This window comes from Rhinatrema bivittatum, chromosome 4 (genome assembly GCF_901001135.1).
Source record: "Rhinatrema bivittatum chromosome 4, aRhiBiv1.1, whole genome shotgun sequence".
Lineage (NCBI taxonomy): Eukaryota > Metazoa > Chordata > Amphibia > Gymnophiona > Rhinatrematidae > Rhinatrema > Rhinatrema bivittatum.
The window spans coordinates 453,261,989-453,286,268 of NC_042618.1; the positions used below are offsets into that span (position 1 = coordinate 453,261,989).

At 42.2% G+C, this 24,280-nt stretch overlaps 1 protein-coding gene across 5 annotated transcripts in view; it reads right to left on the reverse strand.

Moving 5' to 3' along the window:
- LRRIQ1 (leucine rich repeats and IQ motif containing 1) overlaps positions 1 to 24,280 on the reverse strand; it is a 455,984-nt gene that overhangs the window by 164,110 nt on the left and 267,594 nt on the right. For 4 of the 5 annotated variants that reach the window (XM_029597082.1, XM_029597083.1, XM_029597081.1 and 1 more), the window contains one exon: positions 17,966 to 18,067. In XM_029597082.1, the coding sequence (XP_029452942.1) occupies positions 17,966 to 18,067 (102 nt within the window). Of the gene's footprint in view, positions 1 to 14,594; positions 14,675 to 17,965; positions 18,068 to 24,280 lie in introns of those variants that run through there. The other variant, XM_029597084.1, reaches the window with a different exon arrangement.

The following is a 24,280-nucleotide window of genomic DNA, read 5'->3' on the forward strand; positions in this document are numbered from 1 at the left end:
GTTCACCTGTAAGTGTGTGGCCTGTGAAATGTAAGGAAACTACAACTTACCAACCAAAGTATTACTATTTAGTAGCAAAACCCTCATATTCTTTCATTAAGGGGAAAGTGAACAATTTCCCAGCTAAAGATCTGAAATTTGAGATACATCATATGATGTTTCACTCTCTGACACCCAATACAAAGTAATGGAACCAATACAGACAGATATGATAAGAGGATTTTGCCAGTTTGGGTTCACTATAAATTATAGGAAAAATCCTTTGTAAATGGAGCTCAAACTACAGTCTGTATAGAGAGATAACTGGCAACAAACAGCCAGTAACAAATGATCCTATTTAATGGTGCAGACCATTAAATAAGCTATAAATTTGTTTGGGAAATTTGAAGGCACCCACTGGAAATGCCTTTGCTTTTTATAGAGTAACCTACAGATTGCCTACATCAATTTGTATAAAAACTTGCAACTCTATAGGAGTTTGTGTTACAGGTCTTCGAAGCAGGGAAAAGACTACAAGGGCTGGGCTATCTTAAAGGGACTTTTTGCCCTAGCATTTAATGAACATGTTAATAAACATTCTCTTGCCTGCAGGAACTTTATGCTTTGAAATATGCCTCTTAATATGTTAAAAAAATTAAAAATAACAAAGCTATAAAATTAACAGAAATCAGATAGAGCTGCAGAGGTTATTCCCAAACAAATACAGAGGCCTATTTACTAAGGTTGTCTTCCATTGTGTGTCTATGGAAATAATGCTTAGTAAATGAACCCCATAGTTCAGGCAGTTGCAGAAATACACAGGACATGGAAACAAGAGTCAAAGATTCATCACCCTCCATTGCCTCAATTACAAACTCTGATGACAGGAGGGAAATACCTACGATACCCAAAGGTAATTCACTTTGAAGTGGCTGACCAGTCACAAAAGGCAGAATACAAATCAAAAATAAAATTAAATGTGGCCACTATCAGGATGCATTTGCTGATTTGTGCATCCTCAATGGATAGGCACAAGATATGTCTACTTTCTCAGGGCAGAACTGACGGCGAAAGGTAAGAACCCTTTTCGCTTCCAGTAGCGTGCCCAATAGCACCACCTTTTACGATGGCACTATTGAGTGCGAAAGCCGGCAGCGATTGCACCGCAGAGGTACGATCGCTGCCAGCTTTCGCCCCCCGTTACCGCCGGATTCTCTAAGGTCTGCGACCTTAGAAAATCCAGGCCTAAGGGGGTTATTTTCCAAGTCGCGTTATGGGCTTATGAGGGTAGACAATACAACATTAGTAGACTGAAACATCTTGCGAAAAAACAAGATCTTCATTATGGCAATAATTAATAATTCATAAAAAAAATCTTATATGATATGAACTTCATTCTGCAACTTTAGTGGAATATCTTAAGCATAAAATGATACCGCTGGGATTAAGGATGTCAACGGAATCAAACGTTTAAAAATCAAGATACTTTTACTAATAGATGGATCAGCATATTAAATAAATGTTCTCAGGATTTAATGTTAATAATTGAGTAGACTAAGGGGGTCATTTTCTAAAGGGATCGCACGTGATGCCTAGATTGGGTGGAGTCCGCACCAGAAGGGGAAGAGTTGGGGCGGCATCGGGGCGGATTCCGCGACGTCTTCACTGACGGCGAAAGGTAAGAACCCTTTTCACTGCCAGTAGCGTGCCCAATAGCACCACCTTTTATGATGGCGCTATTGGGTGCGAAAGCCGGCAGCAATTGCACTGCGGAGGTGTGATCGCTGCCGGCTTTCGCAGGCCCGCCCCCCGTTATCGCCGGATTCTCTAAGGTCTGAGACCTTAGAAAATCCAGGCCTAAGGGGGTTATTTTCTAAGTCGCATTATGGGCTTTCTCTCTCTCCCACCCCCCCACCCCCCCACCCCCCAGTGGTTGTAGGTAGGAATTGCAACAATTGTGATACTGCAAATTGCAAAAAGTTATCGCACTCTGCGGTAATATCTATGCGAAGCACTAAGATAGCTTATTTATCGCAAAGTGCGCTATTACCATAAAACACGCCCCTCTTCCTATCACATGCGATAAATTGATGAATCCTGGCCTAAGGTTGAAATGTCATCTATACAAGAATTGATTGTGACAGTGGAGTCCAAATTTAATAATCTAGACAGCAGTATGAAGGATGATTCGGCTGTATGGTTATTGGGTATTTGGTAGAACAATTTAAAAACAAGCTGAAACAAAGTAAAATAAAGAAGTTCCACAGAAATGACAATGATTATAAAACCATGTATATTCCTGGATGGGTAACAAAAACAGTCAACAGGATCGCAAAAGACTGACATTTCGTGTTTCTTCAGATGAATCTACGAGCATTAGTGATGAGATTGATTTTAACTATAAATGATATTTTTTAAATCAAGGAAGGCAGCCCAGAAGCAGATACAGATTAAGAGGAAGGAATTATCAATGAGAACTCGATTGAAACAATTGGAACGAACAGACAGAACATTGTGGGATGGACCTCAGACCAGTTTGAGGGGGAGACTGCCACCTCTGCAATCATAAACATATCAGATAAATCTTTAATGACAGCTCAAGAATCTATACTTAATAAAGGTTTAGGTTTTGTTCCTAAACAACAGTATAATACTTTCAGATCGCGTATTGAATTCCATTGTTTTTTTAGACTTTTGCAATTAAAATTACATTTTAGTAAACAATTTAGTGATCCAGATCATTCCTTAGTTAAGGCAAAATGAATACTGGGAAGATCCACATTTGTTGATCTTTAAAAATTTAGTATTAAAGGAAATTGGAAAATTGGAACAGTCTGTAAGGATATTTTCCAATATTTCATATGAGGAACGTGAAGCCATCCAACAACTGCAAAGGAATATGTCCTTGGTTATTAAACCAGCAAACAAGGATGGAGCGGTTGTGGTTCTGTCACGTGAACAATAGGTGATAGAGGCACATAGTTAATTATTGGATAAAAATATTAAAAGGAAAATCAATGAAGACCCCATGGGTAACATTCAGATTCAAATAAAATAAATTTTGAAGGTGGGTGAAGGAAAAAATGTTCTTACAAAGAAAGAGTTATCTTTTTGTGGGTCAATCATCCTACTATTCCAATTCTATATCTAGTACCAAAGGTGCATAAATCCACAACATCCCCTCCTGGGAGACCTATAGTTTCAGAAAAGGGGTCTCTTTTTGAACCTATTTCCATCTTCACTGATACTTTTTAAAAACCATTAGTGATACGTGCTAAATCCTATGTTAAGGACTCTACACATATGCTTCGCACATTTTCACAAATGACAGAGCTGCTCCCTAACATAGTTCTGGTTACTATGGACATACAATCCCTATATACAAATGTTCCTCAAGATGTGGCATTCAGTATAATCACATAGGCATTAATACAGAGAATGGAGCCTCATAGAATACCTAATGAATTCATCATAAAATTAGCAGAATTGGCTCTTTTTTACAATTCTTTTTCCTATGATGAAATTTTTTACTATCAAACTCATGGCATTGCAATGGGTTCAGTGATGGCCACGAGTATAGCAAATATGTATGTGGTGAAATTTGAAGAGCAGCATATTTTTACATCTCAATGAATGTCTTCTCTTACTTCTCTTACTATCAAACTCATGGCATTGCAATGGGTTCAGTGATGGCCACGAGTATAGCAAATATGTATGTGGTGAAATTTGAAGAGCAGCATATTTTTACATCTCAATGAATGTCTTCTCTTACTGATTGGTATCGGTTTTTTTGATGATATATTCTTTTTTTCACAGGGGTCTTTGGAATCTTTATGTGAATTCCATTGGTGAATAAATTCACTGACTCCAATTTACAATTAACTATGGAACATAGTATGACTCAGATATCATTTTTGGATATTAATGTTTCTATTAAATGGGGAAAGATTATCACATCTATTTACCGAAAGCTCACAGAACAAAACAACCTTTTAAGATATGAAAGTTTTCATCCATGTCTTTTAAGACAGAGTTTACTAATTAGCCAATTTTTGCGTCTCAGGAGACTATGTTCAAACATGGATAACTTCAAGATACAAGCCTTGGATATAAAAACTAGATTCTTACAATGGGGATATCCTGGATCTGTGGTCATTATAGTGTAAAAATGAGTTTTGTACGCTCATAGGGATCTTTTTCTTCAATATCAAACATCACATTTTGATGACCGATTGAAATATGTAATGAGAGATTTGGAAAGATCTCATCAAATTACATCAATTGTTAGAAAATATTGATGTTTTACAGTGGCATGATATCTTTAAGGAGACACCATGTTTTTCCTTCTCACAAGTAGAAATATCAGGGAGAATGTAACCAGGGCATCATTTGCTTAATGCTGATTGCAATGTTTCTGCCTGGGGCCATTCTCCAGGTGGGGGTTATTTCCTTTGTGCACGGACTATCACAGGTGATCAATGGATAGTTGCTCATATGGGCTTTAAAATTGATTTGCACTATTCTACATGTGCAACTTCATGGGTAGTGCATGTTTTGTAATCTGCTATATGTGGGTTGCACTAAGAAATCCAACAGACTGCGCCTGAATGAACGAACATCGTAGTTGTGTGGGAACATCAACAATTTCGGCCCCAGTGGCAGAACATTGTATAGAAGTGACACAGTTCTGAACAACTATGCTGGCTTGTCATTGATTCTGTACCAGTACCAAGTCACGGTGGGTGATTGCTTTGCAATGCTCAATGAGCGTGAGCAATATTGGATTTGAGAACAGTACCTTTCGGGATTGAATGAAGAAACAGACTGGCACTCTTTAAGATCATTGATATTCAAAACATTTTAAAATAATTTTATCATTTTTTTGAGGTTGCATAGTTTCTGAAGTTTGTACATATTATAAATAAGGTGTTGCCATAATATGGTCTTTCAGGATAAAGTTTCTATGTTCTTTATCTGAAAGATTTGATAAAAACAAATAGGTCTTGTTATATGCAAATCTCATGTATGAGAATGGTGCCTGCTGATTGGTTCTCTTGCATTATTTTGCATTTAAGCATCTGGGAAAGACTATTTCTGATGTTATATGCTGTCTTGCACAGAAAGCACCATTTTAATATGCTGATTGCTACCGGATATACTAACATCATATGGATGGGGATTGCTTGAGGATGCATGAAAATCTTATGGAAATGTATAAACATTCTTTTCATGTTTACCCGAGGGAAGATACAGACTGGTTCCCTGAGATAGGAAGTGCAGCGGCTTCTGAAACGTGGCCTACGTTGTTATGATGGTCTTTTCCCTTTCAGAACACAGTTGTGCAGTCCAAATGGGAGTTTTTCACGGATGTTCAAGATAAGTGTGATTTTTACTTCTGATTACTATAATTTCATGAGAAAAAATGTTTAAAAAATTGGGAAGGATGGTGGTATAGCTCGATGATTAAACAAATATTCAGGCAATAAAAAACAGTTGCAGTAAAATTTGCAGCAATAAATTAAGCCTGTGGATATGATGGTCATGCCACCCTTTACAAAAACTTTTTTTCAATAACATTTTTTTTGTTATGGTTCACTTGGGTTTCAAAAATTTTGGAAATTTTTTTAATATTTTGACTAAAAAGGTGTGACATGTTATTCAGTAAGGGGTAGATTTTTAAAGGTATGCGTGCGAGTCCATGTGCGCTCGCTTCCCAGCGCACACACATGGATGCGCATGTTATAAAATCCGTGGGCTGCGTGCACATGCGCGCCAGATTTTATAATCCACGCTCGCATGTGCAGGCGGCGCATACAATGGGGGGACATGCAATTTCCGTGCGGCAACACATTCCGGCCTTCCCCAGTTCTCTCCCAGTCTGCTCCAATTAAGGAGCAGACTGAAAGAGAAATTCCCTACCCCCCTACTGTTCATTACTGGAGGGCTGCCATGCTCCAGGAGTTCAAGAGTATCATTACCTGCTTTTACAGGGAGTTCAAATCTTTATCTGAATGCTTTAAGCACGCAGAGAGTTCAACGAAAAATCATTATCTGTGTACTCCACGAGAGTTCAGAGAAGGCCCTTCTTAATAATTAACAACTACTTTTTATCTTTAAAATAAATAATCTTTATTAGTAGTAAGCAAGAAAGTGAGAGTAAATACAACAGGTTTCTTGGGAGCAGCGTAATAGTCTTAATGGTGACGTATTACCTAGCCTGCTCAGTTATTACAGGATACATCATTGTCTTATATACATGTCTACTAAACCTAATGACGTCACAATGCCTTTATCTTGGTACACTCCTTCTTTCCCCACTCAGTAGCCAGGCCTTGAAGCATCAACAAGTTTCTACGCAACCTGCTTCTGCCTGTCATCCAAGGACTGTTTTTCTTGCTCATAATGACAAATCACATTCTTTTACTTGTGCAAAGCTGTTTCATTAATTTCATCATTTAACTGTTTAAATCCAGAATATTATCACTACCTAATCTCCCTTCCCCCTAAACCCTTTTTCCTACCTTTTCTTTTTTTTTTTTTTATTATGCTCCACTGGAGCAAAAACAACTTGCCGGCGCGTGCTTTCCTGGCACAGTGGCAAATGGCTACTGTACAGGCCGCCTCAGCCCCGCCCCGCTCCGTTCTCTAGGCTTGGCACTTCTGCGCGTAACAGGGGTTAAACGCGTGGCTGGGCCCCTTTGAAAATGTGCGCGGCGCAAGCAAGGCCCGGCCATGCGCATCACCCCCATTTTTTCTCAAGTAGCCGTTTAAAAATTCAGCCGTAAGGACATTTGTGAGATAAACTTATAGAGAAGAAAGCTAGATCTTGGGCTATCCTTAATCCTGATGGTCTCTGAAAGAATTAGATTTATCGTACTGAGACAAGCTGGTGTGGGGATGAGTATGGAAATTTATGGGCTGAATTATCAAAGCATTTATGTGCCTAAAACCCTGTTTTATGCTCAAAAATCAACTTTTGAAAATTGTCCAGGTATTTGTGCAGGTAAAAGTACATTCAGATGGGATTCCATGCATTTTTTTATGTGGACTGCAAAGAAATGTTATGGGGCTGGAGTTGAGTTGGGGAACTATTTACACTAGGTTTATCTACACTAGCAGATACAATTTATTTATTTATTTGATGATTTTATATACCGTCTACCACAACGGTTTACAGACATCAGAATAAAAATTATTAAATAATTACAAAATTATTAAAAAAAACAAAAAGTAAATATTGTAAAAACAATAATCAGCTCACAATAAAATGGAATGAATTTACAAGTTAAATTTAAGTAAAATATGAAACATAAATAAAGTAATAGTTAAAATAAATTAAAAATAAAGTAAAATAAGATTAAAGATAAATGAATAATAATCATATAATATTCTGACTCCTGAAAAGCCTTCCTAAACAACTAGGTTTTTAAGTCCTTCTTAAAAGGTTTAAAATTAATTTCCAAGCGTAATTCAGCCGGCATAAGGCTGAATTTTAAATCGGCCACGCGCGTAAAAAATGGGGTTACATGTATGGCCGGGCCTTGCGTGCGCTGTGCGCATTTTCAAAGGGGCCCAGCCACACGCGTAACCCGTTACATGCCCAGAGAAAGCAGAGTTGATTACTTGTAACAGGTGTTCTCACAGGACAGCAGGATGTTAGTCCTCACATATGGGTGACATCACAGGATGGAGCCCAAACACGGAACACTTCTGTCAAAGTTTCTAGAACTTTGACTGGCACCTATTGGGCATGCCCAGCAATGAACTGATCCTGCATCTAGCAGGGGTACCCCTTCAGTCTCATCTTATAGTAAAAAGTACATGCGAAAAATAAAATAAGAAAACGTAAGCGAACCCAACTCCGCAGGGTGGCAGGTGGGTTTCGTGAGGATGGACAGCAGGATGAGAACCCCTGTTACAGGTAGGCAACTCTGCTTTCTCACAGGACAAGCAGGTTGGTAGTCCTCACATATGGGTGAGTACCGAGCTGAGGATGCCCGAGCAAAGCACCAATGTACCCAAAGACGTGCAACGGGCACAACACCAGGGGTGGAAATTTGGTTAGGAGGGCATCCTGAACCCTGAACGGGTCAGTGGAAGGATGTTGGGAAGTTAAACTGAAAACAAGTTGCGTAGAATAGACTGGCCAAAGATGGAATCCTGTGTGCCTGCCTTATATAAGCAGTAATGGGCTGCAAAGGTATGGAGAGAGCTTCAGGTAGCAGCCTAACAAATATCAGCAGGGGCACCGAACGGAGGTGCGCTACTGATGTCACCATGGCCCGACAAAAGTGTGCTTTTACACGATCTTGCAGCGGAATGCCTGCTTGCTGGTAGCAAAAAGAAATGCAGTCCACCAACCAGGAGAGGGTCTGCTTTCCCACAGGATTTCCCAATTTGATGGTATCGAAAGAGACAAACAATTGAGTGGATTTCCTGTGGGCTGACGTGCAGTAGACAGAAGGCTAGGGCACGTTTGCAATCCAAGGAATGCAGAGCATGTTCTCCTGGGTTTGAATGGGGCCTGGGAAAAAAGGTAGGTAGGATAATAGATTGATTAATATGGAATTCCGACACTACCTTCTGTAAAAATTTAGGGTGAGTGCAGAGCACTACCCTGTCATGCAGAATTTTAGTGTAAGGCGGGTAGGTAACTAATGCCTGCAATTCACTGACTCTGCGAACGGATGTGATAGCAAGAAGGAAAACTACTTTCCATGTGAGATAACAGAGATCACAGGAGTGAAGAGGCTCAAACGGAGTTTTCATGAGCCGCCCCAGAACCACGTTGAGGTCCCAAGCAGGAGCCGGAAGGCACAGAGGAGGTTTTAGGTGGAGCAAACCTCTCATAAACGTGTTACTAAGGGTTGTGTCGAAATGGGAACATTTCCCATGCCCTTATGAAATGCGGCTACCTCGCTGACATGCACCCCGATGCAGGAAGTTTTTAGGCCTGCCTCTGACAGGTGCCAGAGGTAGTCCAGAAACTTTGCCGTGGAGCAAGTGAAGGGGTCTAAGAACATAGAAGTGCATCATACTGTTAACCTCTTCCATTTAGAACAATAAGACCTTCTCGTGGAAGGCTTTGGTGAAGCTACCAGGACTCGGGACACCTACTCTGAAAGGTTAAGAGGTTGGAGTATTAACCTTTCAACATCCAGGCAGTCAGAGATAGGGCCTGGAGGTTGGGGTGGCGCAGGTATCCGTCGTCCTGAGTTATCAGAAGCGGATACTTCCCCAAAGGAATGTGCCGGCGTACTGATAGGTCCTGGAGGATTGGGAACCACACCTGGCGTGGCCAGTGAGGGGCTATCAGAATTATTACACCCATGTCCCTCTGTAACTTCACGAGAGTCTTCGATATGAGTGGAAATGGAGGGTACGCATAGAGGAGACCGCTGGCCCATGAGAGGGTGAAAGCGTCCCTCGGTTGCAAGTGGTGGCTGTGAGTTAGAGAGAAGAAGTTTTCTACTTTGCGGTTGTGGACTGACGCAAAGAGGTCTATGTGAGGGTAACCCCAATGTTGGAATATTGGGTCCGCTAACGTGGGGTTGAGAGATCACTTATGCGGATGAAACATGTGACTCAACTTGTCCGCCAACACATTGTCTACGCCCGGCAAGTAGGTGGCTGTGAGGCACATCGAGTGGGAAAGGGCCCATGCCCATATCTGTGCAGCTTCCTGACACAGGAGGTAGGAGCCCGTTCCCCCTTGCTTGTTGATGTACCACATCGCCACCTGATTGTCGGTTTGAATCAAGCTGGCCTTGTTTGAAAGGCAATCCTGAAAAGCTCTGAGGGCATATCTGATTGCCCAAAGCTCCAGGAAATTTATCTGGTATTTGGCTTCCACTGGAGACCAGATTCCCTGAGTCTGCAGGTCGCTGACATGAGCACCCTACCCTAGGTTGGAGGCGTCTGTCATCAAGGTAATTTGAGGTTCCATAGCCTGAAATGGAACGCCTTGAAGTAAACTGGAGTGTTGCATCCACCAGGCCAGTGATAGTCAGAGCTGATGGTAACATGAACAATGTTGGACATTGGTTGACACACCTGAACCCACTGGGATTTTAAGGTCCATTGCATAACTCTCATGGCTAGGTGGGCCATCGGAGTGACATGCACCGCAGACGCCATGTGGCTCAATAGTATGAGGAAATGACGAGCAGTTGAGGATACTCGAGTCTGTAAATGATGTGCCAGAGAGGCCAGGGTGAAAGCCCAATCCTGAGGTCGGCCCCTATAAAGGATAGGGTTTAAGATGGAACTATCTTGGATTTGGGATAGTTGATTAGAAACCCTAGGGAGATCAGGGTATGGAGAGTGATAAGGGCTCCGACTCAACCAGCCAATGCGGCTGGTTGAGTCGGAGCCCTTATCAACCAATCATCGAGATAAGGGTAGACATGGACACCCTGACTCCTGAGAAAGGCGGCAACTACTACGAAGCACTTGATGAATACTCGGGGAGCAGACGCTAGGCCGAATGGTAGGACATGATACTGAAAGTGACGAGGGCCGACCAAGAATCGCAGGAATTTGCGATGAGATGGAATAATTGAGATGTGTGTGTGTGCGTCCTGGAGATCTAGAGAGCATAGTCAATTTCCGTTTTGCAGAAGAGGAAGTAGCAAACCCAAGGTTACCATCTTGAACTTCTCTCTTTGTAGATACTTGTTTAGGGCGTGAAGGTCCAGAATTGGACAAAAGCCACCTGACGTTTTTGGGATTAGGAAGTACTGTGAATTGAACCCCTGCACTGGTTCTATTGCCCGTGAGTGGAGGCAATATTGCCCGTGAGTGGAGGAGGGTTGAAACCTCCTGTTCCAGAAGGAGAAGGTGGTCGGACGATCCCCACGTCAGTCAAGGTGGGGAGTCCGCCAGTACAGTCAGGAAATTGAGATGGTAACCATGGGTGACCACTGTAAGTACCCACTGATCGGTGGTGACTGTGTGCCAAATGTTGGTGAAGTTGGTGAAGTGCACAATCGACCTCCGACCGGTACAAGTGGTAGAGGATGTTGGCCTATGCTCTCCAGGAAAGAGTAAAAACCCTGACGCTGGTCCTGGCTGAGAAGAAGGTTGGGTCTTCTGAGGTCGGGATTGCCTGGACTGTCCTTTTTGATAAGGCTTGGAAGGGCGACCTCGGGAAGCTGAAGGATAATATCTTCTTGGCTTATAAGCCGGCCTCTTAGAATCCCACCTGAATATCCTCTTAGAGGTAGATGAGAAATCAGCAGGCATTGAAGAAATTTGACGCAGCGTTTCATGGTGGTCTTTTAGCTGCTCCACAGTCTCCTGGATCTTGTCTCCAAAGAGATTATCACCAGTACAGGGCAGGTCAGCAACCTGTCCTGTACCTCTGGTCTTAGGTCTGAAGATTTCAACCAGGCCCACCTTCGTGCACTAATCCCCGCTGCGGACACCCTAGAGGCAGTGTCAAATATGTCGTACGCAGCATGGACCTCATGCTTGCCCTCTTCCAGGCCTTTTTGAGCCAGAGCATTCAGGTCATCCTGGAACTAATCAGGTAAAGACTCAGAGAAATCCTGGATCTTAAAAAGGTTTCTGTTATACTGAGTCATATATAACTGGTAAGAAGCAATGCAAGATATAAGCACTGAGCCATGAAAGACCCGTCTGCCAAAAGCATCAAGGGAATTTTGCTCCTTCCCTGGAGGTATGGAACGCCGTGCCTTTTTGGGCTGATTCCACAACCATTGAGTGATGATCCAGTTGTGATCTCTGAAATCCAGGAGCTGACTGCACAAGATAGGTGGCATCTGTCTTACGGATGACAGGCGGAACCGAACCTGGGCGTTCCAGTTTCTCTTCAGAAGATCAATTAGGATTTCATGAAAAGGAATAGACATGATTTCCTTAGAGGCATCAAGGAACTGGAATACTTCCAGCATCTTGTGCCTTGAATCCTCTTCAGTCTGAAGCTGAAAAGGAATAGTCTCAGACATTTCTTTAATGAAGTTAATAAAAGAGAGATCCTCTGGAGGAGAATGCCTTCTCTCTTCAGTGGGAGAGGGCTGTGAAGGCAGATCATCTGTATCCTGGGACGAATCATCAGTCGATGGAAGCACCGAAGGCATCGATGGTGGCATCGACGGAACCGGCGACATCGATGGATGAGATAGTGGCAGGATTCCAGATGGCGGTATGGGTATCGGAGTTTCTTCGCCATCCGACGACAAAGGTATCGGCGTCGAAGGAAGAGGACATACCGGTGCCCTTGGCTCCAGCGGTGGAAGGGCAATGATCGAGTTTACCCAGTAGTGGTACTAGTGCCCCGGGAATCGGATCAGTGACCGGTTCGGGCACCGGTACCGGTGTCGATGGAGGCTGAAATCCCTGCAGTGCTTTTTCGATGGCCTCTTGGATCATCCGATCCAATTCCTCACAGAGGCCTGGGGCGAGTAACCCCGGCTCTGGAGTAGGAGGCAATAGAGGCATAGCTGGAAGGTCCACCGGTAAAAGTGGAGTCACGGCTCCCTGCTCCGATGAAGGTGGGGAACGCCTCAGTGACCCAGTAACAGAGGAGGATGGGGCCTTCTCTGGACAGGATTTCTTTGTCGGTGGCTCTGTCAACGCTGATGCCGAGGGCTTGCCTGGATCAGTGGATTGAGCCTTTCGATGCCGGTGTCGACGCTTTTCACGATGTTGTCCTTGGTCCTTCTCCTGAGGCGATGAGGAAGATGTCGACACCTTCGGAGTAATCGATGCCGGTTGGGCAACACCGGTGTCCCACTGCTGGTGAGATGTCGATGGCATCGGCTTAGACGAAGTGGTGGATGGAGTTGGGGGTTTTGAATGAAAAAGAAACTCCATTTTTTCTAAATGGGCTTTTCGGCCCTTCGGCGTCATTTGGGCACATTTGGTGCAAGTTAGGGTATCATGGCCGGACCCCAAGTACAATACACAAACTCTGTATGGATCTGTGATGGACATTGTCCGAAAACAATCAGGGCACTGACGAAAACCCGACGTCATGGCTTCGACAAAAATTAAGCCACGGTGCGGTCGATAGTCGGTAGGCCCCGACGGGAAAACTCGACGGGAGTCGACTGCAACAGGGTAAAATCTTTTGACCGTGGAGCACCGATCTCGATAGGGGGACCCCTATGGGGAAGAAATTTTTGAAAAATTTTTAAAGAAGGTCTATGAGGAAATTTCCTGTCAGGAATCTCTAGGGAGCTCCTTAACCCGCGTGGCTACTGCTGCACGGAAAAAAAAGAGACTGAAGGGGGACCCCTGCTGGATGCAGGGTCAGTGCATTGCTGGGCATGCCCAGTAGGTGTCAGTCAAAGTTCTAGAAACTTTGACAAAAGTGTTCCGTGATTGGGCTCCATCCTGTGATGTCACCCATATGTGAGGACTACCATCCTGCTTGTCCTGTGAGAAAGGGGCAGTCCAGGGGGCAGAGAGGGGCGGGAGCAAAAGGTAAAATAAAAAATTGGGGGTTAGCTAGGATAGGGATAGGGGGCGGGGAGGAGAGAGGAAGGTGGGTTGGAAAGTTCCCTCCCAGTCCACTCCTTAATTGGAGCAGACTGGGATGGACCTGGGAGAGGCCTGATTTCATTGCCGCAAGTACTTTTATAAAATTAGGCCCACCTATGCGCGCACCTTTTAAAATCTACCCCATGGCGTTCCATAGTTTAGGTCCGGCAATCAAATTATGCATGTAAATGCATGGATGGAACATAACATAACTTTTATTGTTTTATATTGTATATCTAAGTTATTTTATTGTGTATATTATTTGTAACCATGGTATATAAGAATTTTAAAATACAATAAATAAACAACATATAACATGGAAGAAAAATTTATTAACAACTATCTGGCTCCAATTAAATAAATGTTGTGCTGGTATTCTCTTTAAGGATTTTGAACATAAGTTTTGAAGATGGAATAGTATTTCCAATGCATACCCAATGAGCAGTGGATGAGTATTTTATGATTGAATAAAATGTAACACTTCTGGGAATGTATTTATTACATTTTTCTACCAGATTAGCTCCATGTAAAACCCGTTCCAGATTTATCAATGAAAATATCCCCTTATTTGCAATGGAAAAACTGGAGTTATCTTTGGTTATCTAATGCAATGCTAAACATTTGTACTTGAAGGGGGGTGATTTTGAAAATGTGTCCCCAATGGGGACGGCGCATACAGCAGGTAAAAAGCATGCACACACTTTATCTATCCCACCCTTAGCCCTGCCCATTTTTCCCAATGTATCTGTTTAGCCACTGAGGACATGCCAATTTTTAGCCCAGGCCACTGTCCTCTCTGCATAGAAATTACGACCGATAAACTGGTGGAAGATGGAATATTTTTACTGGACTAAACTAATATATATTTCTGACAAGCTTTTCAGATCTATGCTTCTTTCCTTAGGTCAATGCAACTGATAAAGGGGGCATAGCTCTCAAAGGCTAATCACAGATGTAAAGTAGCCCAGTCACTGCTTGCTGATCCTGATTTATTCATGCTCAAGTGGACTAACATAGCAGTCACCCTACTTTTTCAAATAAAGACGCATGAAGCTATACTCTTGCCTACCAAGAGTTCTTTATGTCAGATAAAGTATTCAGTAGTATAATACAGACACATTCGTCTTTATGCCTCTTGTCACTTTCATTATTGCATTTTCAACAGAATATATTGTCTAACATTTCAGATCTGTAAAACAGAAAATAATTTATTTTATTAAAGCAAATCTAAAAATGAAACAATTAAAAGGATAAATATAGCACCTTTACAGCACAATTTAGCTACAACAAATTTCTAGAATGAATATTTTTATTGGCCTAATTCTGAAGGAAAAAAATGCTTATAAGATGTGTGTGTGTCCCGTATAATATGCATGCTTGATGTCCTATCCACACCAACTTTTCAGGACATGTTGAGGAGAAATGAGGACTCTGGCAGGGAGACGTTTTTAAATACCCTGACCAAGGAAATGTACATCCTACAAAACAGTCTCCTTTAGTTCTGGGTGAACTACATTTTAGTTAATTATATGTGTACAAAGAATATAATTCACATTTACAGAGGATAATTTTAAAAGCAATTTACTTGGTTAATTGTCTGTCTGAGAATTGCCCTCACTCAGTCCAGCTAGAAGTATGCAGGGGCTTCCATAATGTCCGTATTACTATGCACATACTTTCCTTTTGAAAATTAGATACAAGGATGGCGGAACAGTTTGAAACTTGCTCCCACAGTATATCAGAGAGCCAGAAGTCATATAAATGTATGTTTACAACCTTTGTTCCATGAAATAAGAGGGAAAGTTTTAAAAGCCATTTATCAGTGTAAATAGTTATTTATCCAGGTAAAAATGCTGTCTGAAAACTGTCCAACTTGTAGGTGGATAAATGTATGCATGGGGACACACATTTTTATCCGCAGGTTAAATAGGTGGGGTCAGAGGCAGGGTTAGGTTAGGGGAGGCAGGAACACATGTAGGTTTGCAATTTCAAAACTAAATGTGTTGTTTTTTAGGGAAAAAAGCATCACAGAGAAAGGAGGTGCAAACCTCGGCAGTTACTTTTTCCCTAGGCAATTTTCAAATGGAAAGTACACGCCTGTGCATGTACGCACAATTTTATATGGATACGCCCATATGCGTGCAAATCCCGTATCTACCGTGTAATTTGGGGAAATTTTACAAGGGACAAGTGCTGACGCCATACTCTGTTTTCATAGTTCATTCCCAGTTTAATGATAGGATTTGCAAATCCCCCTAATTTTATAGCTACCCTTCCCACCTGTTAGCCCCGATCCTTAAAACCCGCTACTGAGTGGCCTAATTTTTTTATTTGACCACTTACACGTCCTCCATAGCAGAAGTAAAGTTATGTGGCAGGGGACCCTGGCATGCACCTGTGTGCATTAAGGGGTAGATTTTAAAAGCAGCGCCCGCACGTCCATGTGCGTGCGGTTCACAGAGCGTGCACATGGATGCGCCAATTTTGTAACATGCATGAGCCGGCACGTGCATGTTATAAATTCCGTGGGCCATGTGCCCTAAATTCCCTCCCTCTTCTTCTCTCCTCCCCACCCCCTAAACCCTTTGATTAAACTTACGATTTTTTTGTTTTATTACTTACTGCTTGCGCTGGCCAGCTGCCGGCGCACACTTCCCCGGGACAGTGGCTAATGGCCGCCCTCCCGGCTGCCCTCCTTCCTGCCCCACCCCTTTTTCAGGGCCTGGCACCTGTGCGCATATTGGGACTTACGCGAGTGGCCAGGCCCTTTTGAAAATGCGTGTGGTGCACGCCAGGCCCAGCCACGCTCATAAAGCCCGATTTCTGTGCGCATGGGCCTTTAAAAATCCAGCCTTACCTATTTGCCTGCACATTTTTGGCCAGGTCCTGACATGCCCATGCACCACCATGACCATGCCTACACTCCGCCCCTTTTTAGAAACTTTTCACTTGTGCGTGCAGCGAGAGATACGTGCGTCCATGGGCGGCTTATAAAATCCGCTCGGCGCTTGCCACTCCAACTTGTGCACGTATCTCCCACTTTTGGCATGCATCGGGCTTTTAAAATCTACCTGATAATATTAAAAATTGCTCCCCACATGTCAAATGTATTTCTCACATTTTGACACGGATTAGGAGAAAACTGCCTTCTTCAGACTAATCCTTTCATACAGTGAACTTGAAAGATTTCATTAGAAGAGGATTCCACTGAATGTATTATAATACGGCTGGTCAGACAACATGGCATCTCACCCTCCTAGCTCAAGAATAACAGGTAGCAAAACCTTCCTTAAGTTATATCATTCAGTAATTGCACAATACAATAAAGCCAAGTTCCAATGGTGGCTGCAGCTTCATTCACAAATAGCTACAATTGACCAATACCATGCAGTCATTTGGAGGGTAATTGTCAGCTGGCAGAAATCGTGCACATGAATATACCTGCTATTAATATGCATAGTTTTGTTGAGAGAATTTGCACCCATACTTTTTAAAATCAAAAAGAATGCATTTAACCCCAGCCCTGCCCAGACTCTCTCCCCACGTGCATACAAATACATGCACACAGTGTGCATGGATGCAATTTTATGCATGTATCAGTGGTGCAATTTTCGTATAGTGCTATTTCTGTTCCACTATATCCGCAGAAGTCCCTTTGAAAATTACCTGGCCTATGGCAAAAGTGAACAACTATGGTGTGAGGGGTAGGGTGCGGGGCAAACCTCTATATTCATGGAACTGGTGTTGAGTAACTTAGTTCATTTTAACTATCAAAGACTGCACGCCAGAACTCCCCCATCCCCCTCAGTCGTCTTAGAGATTAGGGGTGCTCCTCTTCCCCCAAATTGTGCTCTTTAAAATTTAGCAGTGTGGGTTCCACCCCCCTCAGCTGTCAGAACTTGAGAGTGCATGCACCCTGCAAAAAACCCGCTTCATCAGCCCAACAACAAGTGAAATGAGAGTGGTCTGAGGGGGCATGGCTGACCCGGTTAGCTGGGGCCCTTTTCTTACCCATCTTCTTTCAACCAACTGGTGGCCAGTGCTGCCAGAAGAGAAGGCAGCAGGGGAGAAGAGGGCAAAGCAGAACAAAGTGGGAAGGGCAGAAGTCACTGAAAAACAACAGCTATGTTATGGCCCCAAACAGGCACATGCTGTTTCAAGCTTAGCATTCTGAGACTATTGCTTTTGATATGGTGGAAAAAGAAATCTGTAATTGCAAAGTACAATCCTGAGAAAGAGGAATGTAAAAAAGGACTGTCTGGTAGAAATCTGCATTCCATTATTAGTAAAGCATAAATGATTTTAGCAGAATTTATATTGCAAACATATTTACTCTATTAAACTGGTAGCCGTCTGTCATTTGCACTGATTCAGTCTAGTACATAATACTACCAGGCAAGGTTTAACATTATTAAAATACATATGATGTACATTTCAGGCATGTAAAACTTGTAAAAATAAATACAATTCGTGTTCTTACCTTGAAAGTATTCTACTCTTTCTGGCTCTTTCTTTTTTGATGGTTTCAAAGGGGGATGTTTATTTTCATTTGTTTTGAACAACGCCAAGCGCACAGCTGGGTCTAGACCAAAAGAACAGGTTAAAAATCAAAGGGTATTTTTTGTTCACTTATACCTTCAAAGCAGACATTTTTAGTTAAGAAATCTGGGAATTCTAAGAAAGAAAATGTTACCTGCTCCAATTGAAACTAAGTTATTTAATATTTTGAAATCAATTATAATAATCCATTGAAGAATCAAGGCTAATGGCCAAAAGTTCAGGAGCTCACATCCCTTCCCTCTTATCGTTAACAGGCATTGAGAAGGAGGAGGAGGAGGAAGAGGAGTCAAGTGGTTACAGCAATGGGCTGAGAAACAGCAAAATTAGGGTTTAAATCCTACTTCTCCCACTGACGCACATGTACACGCATATGCCAGCTCGCACAAATGGATGCTACCATTTTATAACATATGTGAATATAGGCGTACATGTGCATGCAATTTTATGTGGCCATGCATATGTGCAAGCAAATACCGCCTCTACTGTGTAAGTGGGGGAATTTTAGTAGATATGCACGCCGACGCAATTACCAGTTTCCCCAGGTAAAGGATAGGAATTCCTAACCCCTCTAGCTAGATAGCCTCTCTTTTACCCTAACAGCCCCAACCCTTAAAACCTCTGTGACTAGCCTAGATTTTTTTATTTTATTACATACGCGCCATCCATAGCAGTAGTATAGTTACGCAGCAGAGGACTCCGGCACGTGCTTATGCGCATATATACTTACGTGCCTACTTCAGGTTACAGACCTGGAATGCCCATGTACTACCCGCCTCCTTTTTTGACTTCCCGATTTGTGCAAATACTAGGAGATACGCGCATACTCGCGCGCCTTTTAAAATCCACATGGCGAGCACGGCTGCAATTTCTATGAATATCACCCCGGCTTTTGCGCACACAGGGCTTTTAAAATCTACCTCTAAGATTGTAAACTCTTTAGATTGTAAGCTATTTCATGAAGGCATTTATAGTACCTTAATTCTAATAATGCTGTATGCTGCATTGAAAAGTGGCCTAATAATCCAAAAACTATAATTTTTATCAATAGATGCAGTCATAGCCATTACACATTTGACTTACTAGCTTTCAAGTGTTCACAGGCTTCCAATTATCTTTTGACCATCTTATCTAGATATTCTGCCCATGCTGCAATCACGCAAACACCATCTGCGGGACAATATGCAGCATCTGCTTCCTCTCAGTGTCCCTCAACCCGAGTGGCACATATAGATGTTTATTGAGCAGCCACAGGAAGGCACCTTCACCGCAGCTGGGAAAGTTCAGACTCAGAGAGTAGCAACCTCAATTCTGATTCACAGTATCTTTGTTGCCCTCCTCAGAATGTCTCCAGACATGGTCAGACCAGTACAGCTTCAGTAACTGCACATGGATCAGTTTGATCAGGGCTTTTCCGATATGATGCCCAGGAAAAGACATCACCAACCCAGTGACACTGTAGCAGCACCAATATGCCATTGCCACTGGCCTGATGAGGTCATGCCGGCTGCAAGCCAATCCATGTTTTTCAGCATATCCTGGCCATGTTGGGGCCTCCCCGGTACAGATCATCACTACTTGACCCAGATCACATAGCAACAACTCCACTCAGCCTCACGTAGACCAGAGAAGGAGATATAATTGGCCAACAGAGCAGTGTGAAAAGAATCCAAGGCAGGCAATGTTGCAGTTCAGTAATTCCCAGCATTTCAGTTTCAGCCTTCTAGACCTTCTCATGTGGTGTATTTGGATTTTTAGAAGGCGTATGACAAAGCCCTCATGAGAAGCTTCTAAGAAAACTAGAAAGTCATGGGATAGGAGGTGATGTCGTTTTTTGGATTGCAAACTGGTTAAAAGACAGGAAACAGAGAGTAGGATTAAATGGTCTGTTTTCACAGTGGAAAAGGTAAACAGTGGAGTGCCTCAGAGATCTGTACTTGGACCGGTGCTATTTAATATATTTATAAATGATTTGGAAAGAGGTAAGACGAGTGAAGTGATCAGATTTGCAGATGACACAAAATTATTCAGAGTAGTTAAATCACAAGTGGGTTGTGATAAATTGCAGGTGCAAGAATGGAAGATTGGGCATCCAATATGGAAGATGAAATAGAATGTGGACAAATACAAGGTGATGTCATAATGCCTCTGATTCACTCAATGGTTAGACCCCACCTTGAATACTATGTGCAATTCTGGTCGCTATATCTCAAAAAAGATATAGTTGCACTGGAGAAAGTACAGAGAGAGGCAACCAAAATGATAATGGGCATGGAATGGCTCCCCTATGAGGAAAAGCTAAAGAGGTTAGGGCTGTTCAGCTTGGAGAATAGATGGCTGAGGGGGGATATGATAGAGGTCTACAAAATCATGGAAACAATTGAACAGTTAAATGTGAAATTGTTGCTTACTTTTTTGGATAATGGAAGAACTAGGGGCACTCTATGATGTTAGCAAGTAGCAAATTTAAAACGAATTGGAGAAAATTCTTTTTCACTCAACGCACATTTAAGCTCTGGAATTCACTGCCAGAGGATGTGGTTAAGGAAGCTAGTGTAGCTGGGTTTAAAAAGGTTTTGATAAGTTCCTGGAGAAGTCCATAAACTGGTATTAATCAATAGGGAATAGCCACTGCTTGTTACTAGCATTAGCAGCATGGGATCTGTTAATGTTTGGGTACTTGCCAGGAATCTGTCACTTGGATGGGCCACTGTTGGAGACAGGATACTGGGCTTGATGGACCCTTGGTCTGACCAAATATAGCATATTTTATGTTCATAAGAAGATAAGAACATAAGAAATTGCCGTGCTGAGTCAGACCAAAGGTCCATCAAGTCCAGCATCCTGTTTCCAACAGAGGCCAAACCAGGCCACAAGAACCTGGCAAGTACACAAACACCAAGAAGATCTCATGCTACTGATGCAATTAATAGCAGTGGCTATTACCTAAGTAAACTTGATTAATAGCAGTTAATGGACTTCTCCTCCAAGAACTTATCAAACCTTTTTTGAACCCAGCTACACTAACTGCACTAATCACCTCCTCTGGCAACAAATTCCAGAGCTTAATTGTGCATTGAGTGAAAAAGAATTTTCTCCGATTAGTCTTAAATGTGCTACTTGCTAACTTCATGGAATGCCCCCTGGTCCTTCTATTATCCTAAAGTGTAAATAACCGATTCACATCTACTCGTTCAAGACCTCTCATGATCTTAAAGACCTCTATCATATCCCCCCTCAGCCGTCTCTTCTCCAAGCTGAACAGCCCTAACCTCTTCAGTCTTTTCTCATAGGAGAGCTGTTCCATTCCCTTTATCATTTTGGTTGCCCTTCTCTGTACCTTCTCCATCACAACTATATATTTTTTGAGATGCGGTGATTAGAATTGTACACAGTATTCAAGGTGCGATCTCACCATGGAGCGATACAGAGGCATTATGACATTTTCCTTTTTTATTCACCATTCTCTTCCTAATAATTCCTAACATTCTGTTCTTATGTAGATAGTTCAGTCCTCAGGCAGCCACGTTACATCACATGGGGAAGGGGGTTCTGGGCAATGGGGGAGGACTGAATAGGAGGATGCAGGGAATTTTCAGGTGAGAGAACAACACTGTTGAGTATTTTGCACAGCTTTGCATTTCCACCCACAGGTACCACTCCCCATTCCTTATCAGTATACACAGAAGCAGTTTCTCAGGAGTATGTAGACAGCCAAGCAATCCCATATGGGTGAGGAGAAGTAAATGTCCTTCCTTAGCCCTACTGGAACCTAAGAGGTTGGAGCCAGCAACAAGCATGAAGAACATAAGTGGGATGTGATGAAATTCTTCAGAGGGGTAGCTATATTAATCTGGTGTAGCAAAAATGACAGAAGCAAATGGCACCTTATAGACTAACCAAATTATTGAGACATGAATTTTCGAAGACCAGAGTTCACTTTATCAGATGTGGGATGTACCTCCTCCTACTTTTGTGCATAATCAGTACCATTGCAAGTAAGTGCAGCACAGAGCCTTCCAGTGCTTTGCCATCAGGGCCCCCTTTTCCAAGTGAAAATAGACAGCACAGCTTGGAGTCAGCCCAGTTCAATGTCACTAGTATGCAGTTGAAAGAGCAGAGGCTCCACCCTAAATGGCGTGCTTGCACAGTGCTGTTCATTATCCCTTGGTTAACAGGGATTTGGCTTATGGACTGCCCACTGCACAGCTCAGTAATCAGTCCAGAGGTTTGAATGGGAGGTAACCTAATGGATCTGCTGGCCTTCTTAAGATTATCACATCTAATACTCTCTCTGATTCAAAGGCATTTAGACATACAGCAGCAGAACAGCATTCACCTCCAGAGCCATGCAGAAGAAAGTACCAGCAGCATATCTGACATTCAGCAGACAGCAAATTGGAGTTCACAGCCAGCACCCTGCATCATTGCCCCATGTGATGGTGAGCTTTAAGCACTTACTACTAGTACAGGGTGCATGCATGAGATAAGAGGGGCCCCAATGCTGATTTCCTATGCAGCACCCGATACCGAACATAAGAAAAAGCATGAGTAAGAAAAGAAAGTGCAAATTCCTCCTCCAGCATATCATCCTCCACTTTCAACTGAGAACTCTTTGTCAAATGATTCAGAACAGGCACTGCTTCCTCAAAATTAGAGTGCCTCAGGCCCCCCACAGCTGGTGTTACCATTATGCATTTGTGGAAGGGCGTGCCAGAGTTATTGAGAAAGAAGGAAGCAAAATGGGAGTATGCTAATATTTTCAAGTTGTTAGCAGGAAAAAAATAAAGAAAGCAAAAAAAGATAAACTGTAATCCACACATTAAAAAGAGTGAAAGAGAGATACTTACACTGGAAATGTTCTTTCATGGTGATGATTTAGAGAAACTGAAGTAAATCACTATGAAAATGGAAGAAGGCTAGAGCTAAGTGACAAACTAAAGAGTAAAAAATCACCAGGACTAGATGGTATTTACCCCAGCGCTCTGAAATAACTCAAATATGAAACTGTAGCAATCTGTAATCTGTTATTAAAAATAAGCACTGTTTCTGAAGACTGGAGGGTGGCCAAGTTAATGCCAATTTTTAAAAAGAGCTCTGGGGTGATCTGGGAAACTACAAACTAGTGAGTCTGACCTCATTCCTGGACAAAATGGTAAAAAGATATTCTTAAAAACAAAATTACTGGTCAAATGGATACACATGGCTAAATGGGGAAGAGACAACATGGATTTAACAAACTAAAGTTTTGCTTATCAATCTACTAGATTTTTTTGAAAGTGATAAAAAAAATGTGGATAAGGATTGTAAAAGCAATGGTAGCAATACTAATATAGAGTAATCATATTTTTAGAACCTCCAGTGTATAACACATAGAATTTATGAATTTATTAATTATTCCAACTATGGTCGATCAGAGTTTTTTAAAATTAAAACAAGGACTCATTAAGTTTATCTATAATTAGAGGTTTTATTGAAAGGTTTTATTTTTTAAAATATAATTGATCGATATAATAATTGTTTAGTTGATTTTGAAATTTAGAGGCAGTTACAGTTTCTGAAGTAGCGCTACAGCTTATTTACTAGAAACTTGCATAGAATTAATTCAGAGCAATCAGAACTATCTATCAACCCATACTACAGCTAACTTCAGACCTCTTAATTAATAGAGTTTGCTTTCTGACCATGCTGGGAAACAGCAGTTAAAGGAGTCAGGTAACTTCTTTTTGTGAAAGCATCAGCATCTGTGCAGGTCTGGTAGCTGAGCGCAGGCACTGAGCAGTGACACTCTATTCCAGAGATCAGGCTGAGCTGTGTACATACTTCTTCTGGTCCCCCAAGGTGTAGTCTGTCACTTGGGGAGAGCTTTTGGATGGCATGCTTTCTTTGATGATGGTGCCCCCCCCCCCCCTTGTTCCTTTGTTTCACTTACATTATAGCAGTCTATCTGCATAATGCATACACAGTCAATGCATATGGATAAGGGCCAAACATTGCTCTCTGAATGGGAGTTTCACACTCTTTTTTTTCTTCTTTTTTTTTTTTTAATAAAAGTGGTGAGTTCAATTTAGCAGAGAGACCTGCATAGTTTCAAAATGCCATTAGTGATAAATATACTCCAATCAGTATCAAAGCTCTTTGCTTCAGTAGAGCTAACAGGAAACAAACTGGCATCCATGCCAGGATAGGTTTTACAATGTATGCATTCCTCCTACAAGGTCAGTATTTTTCAGTCTCA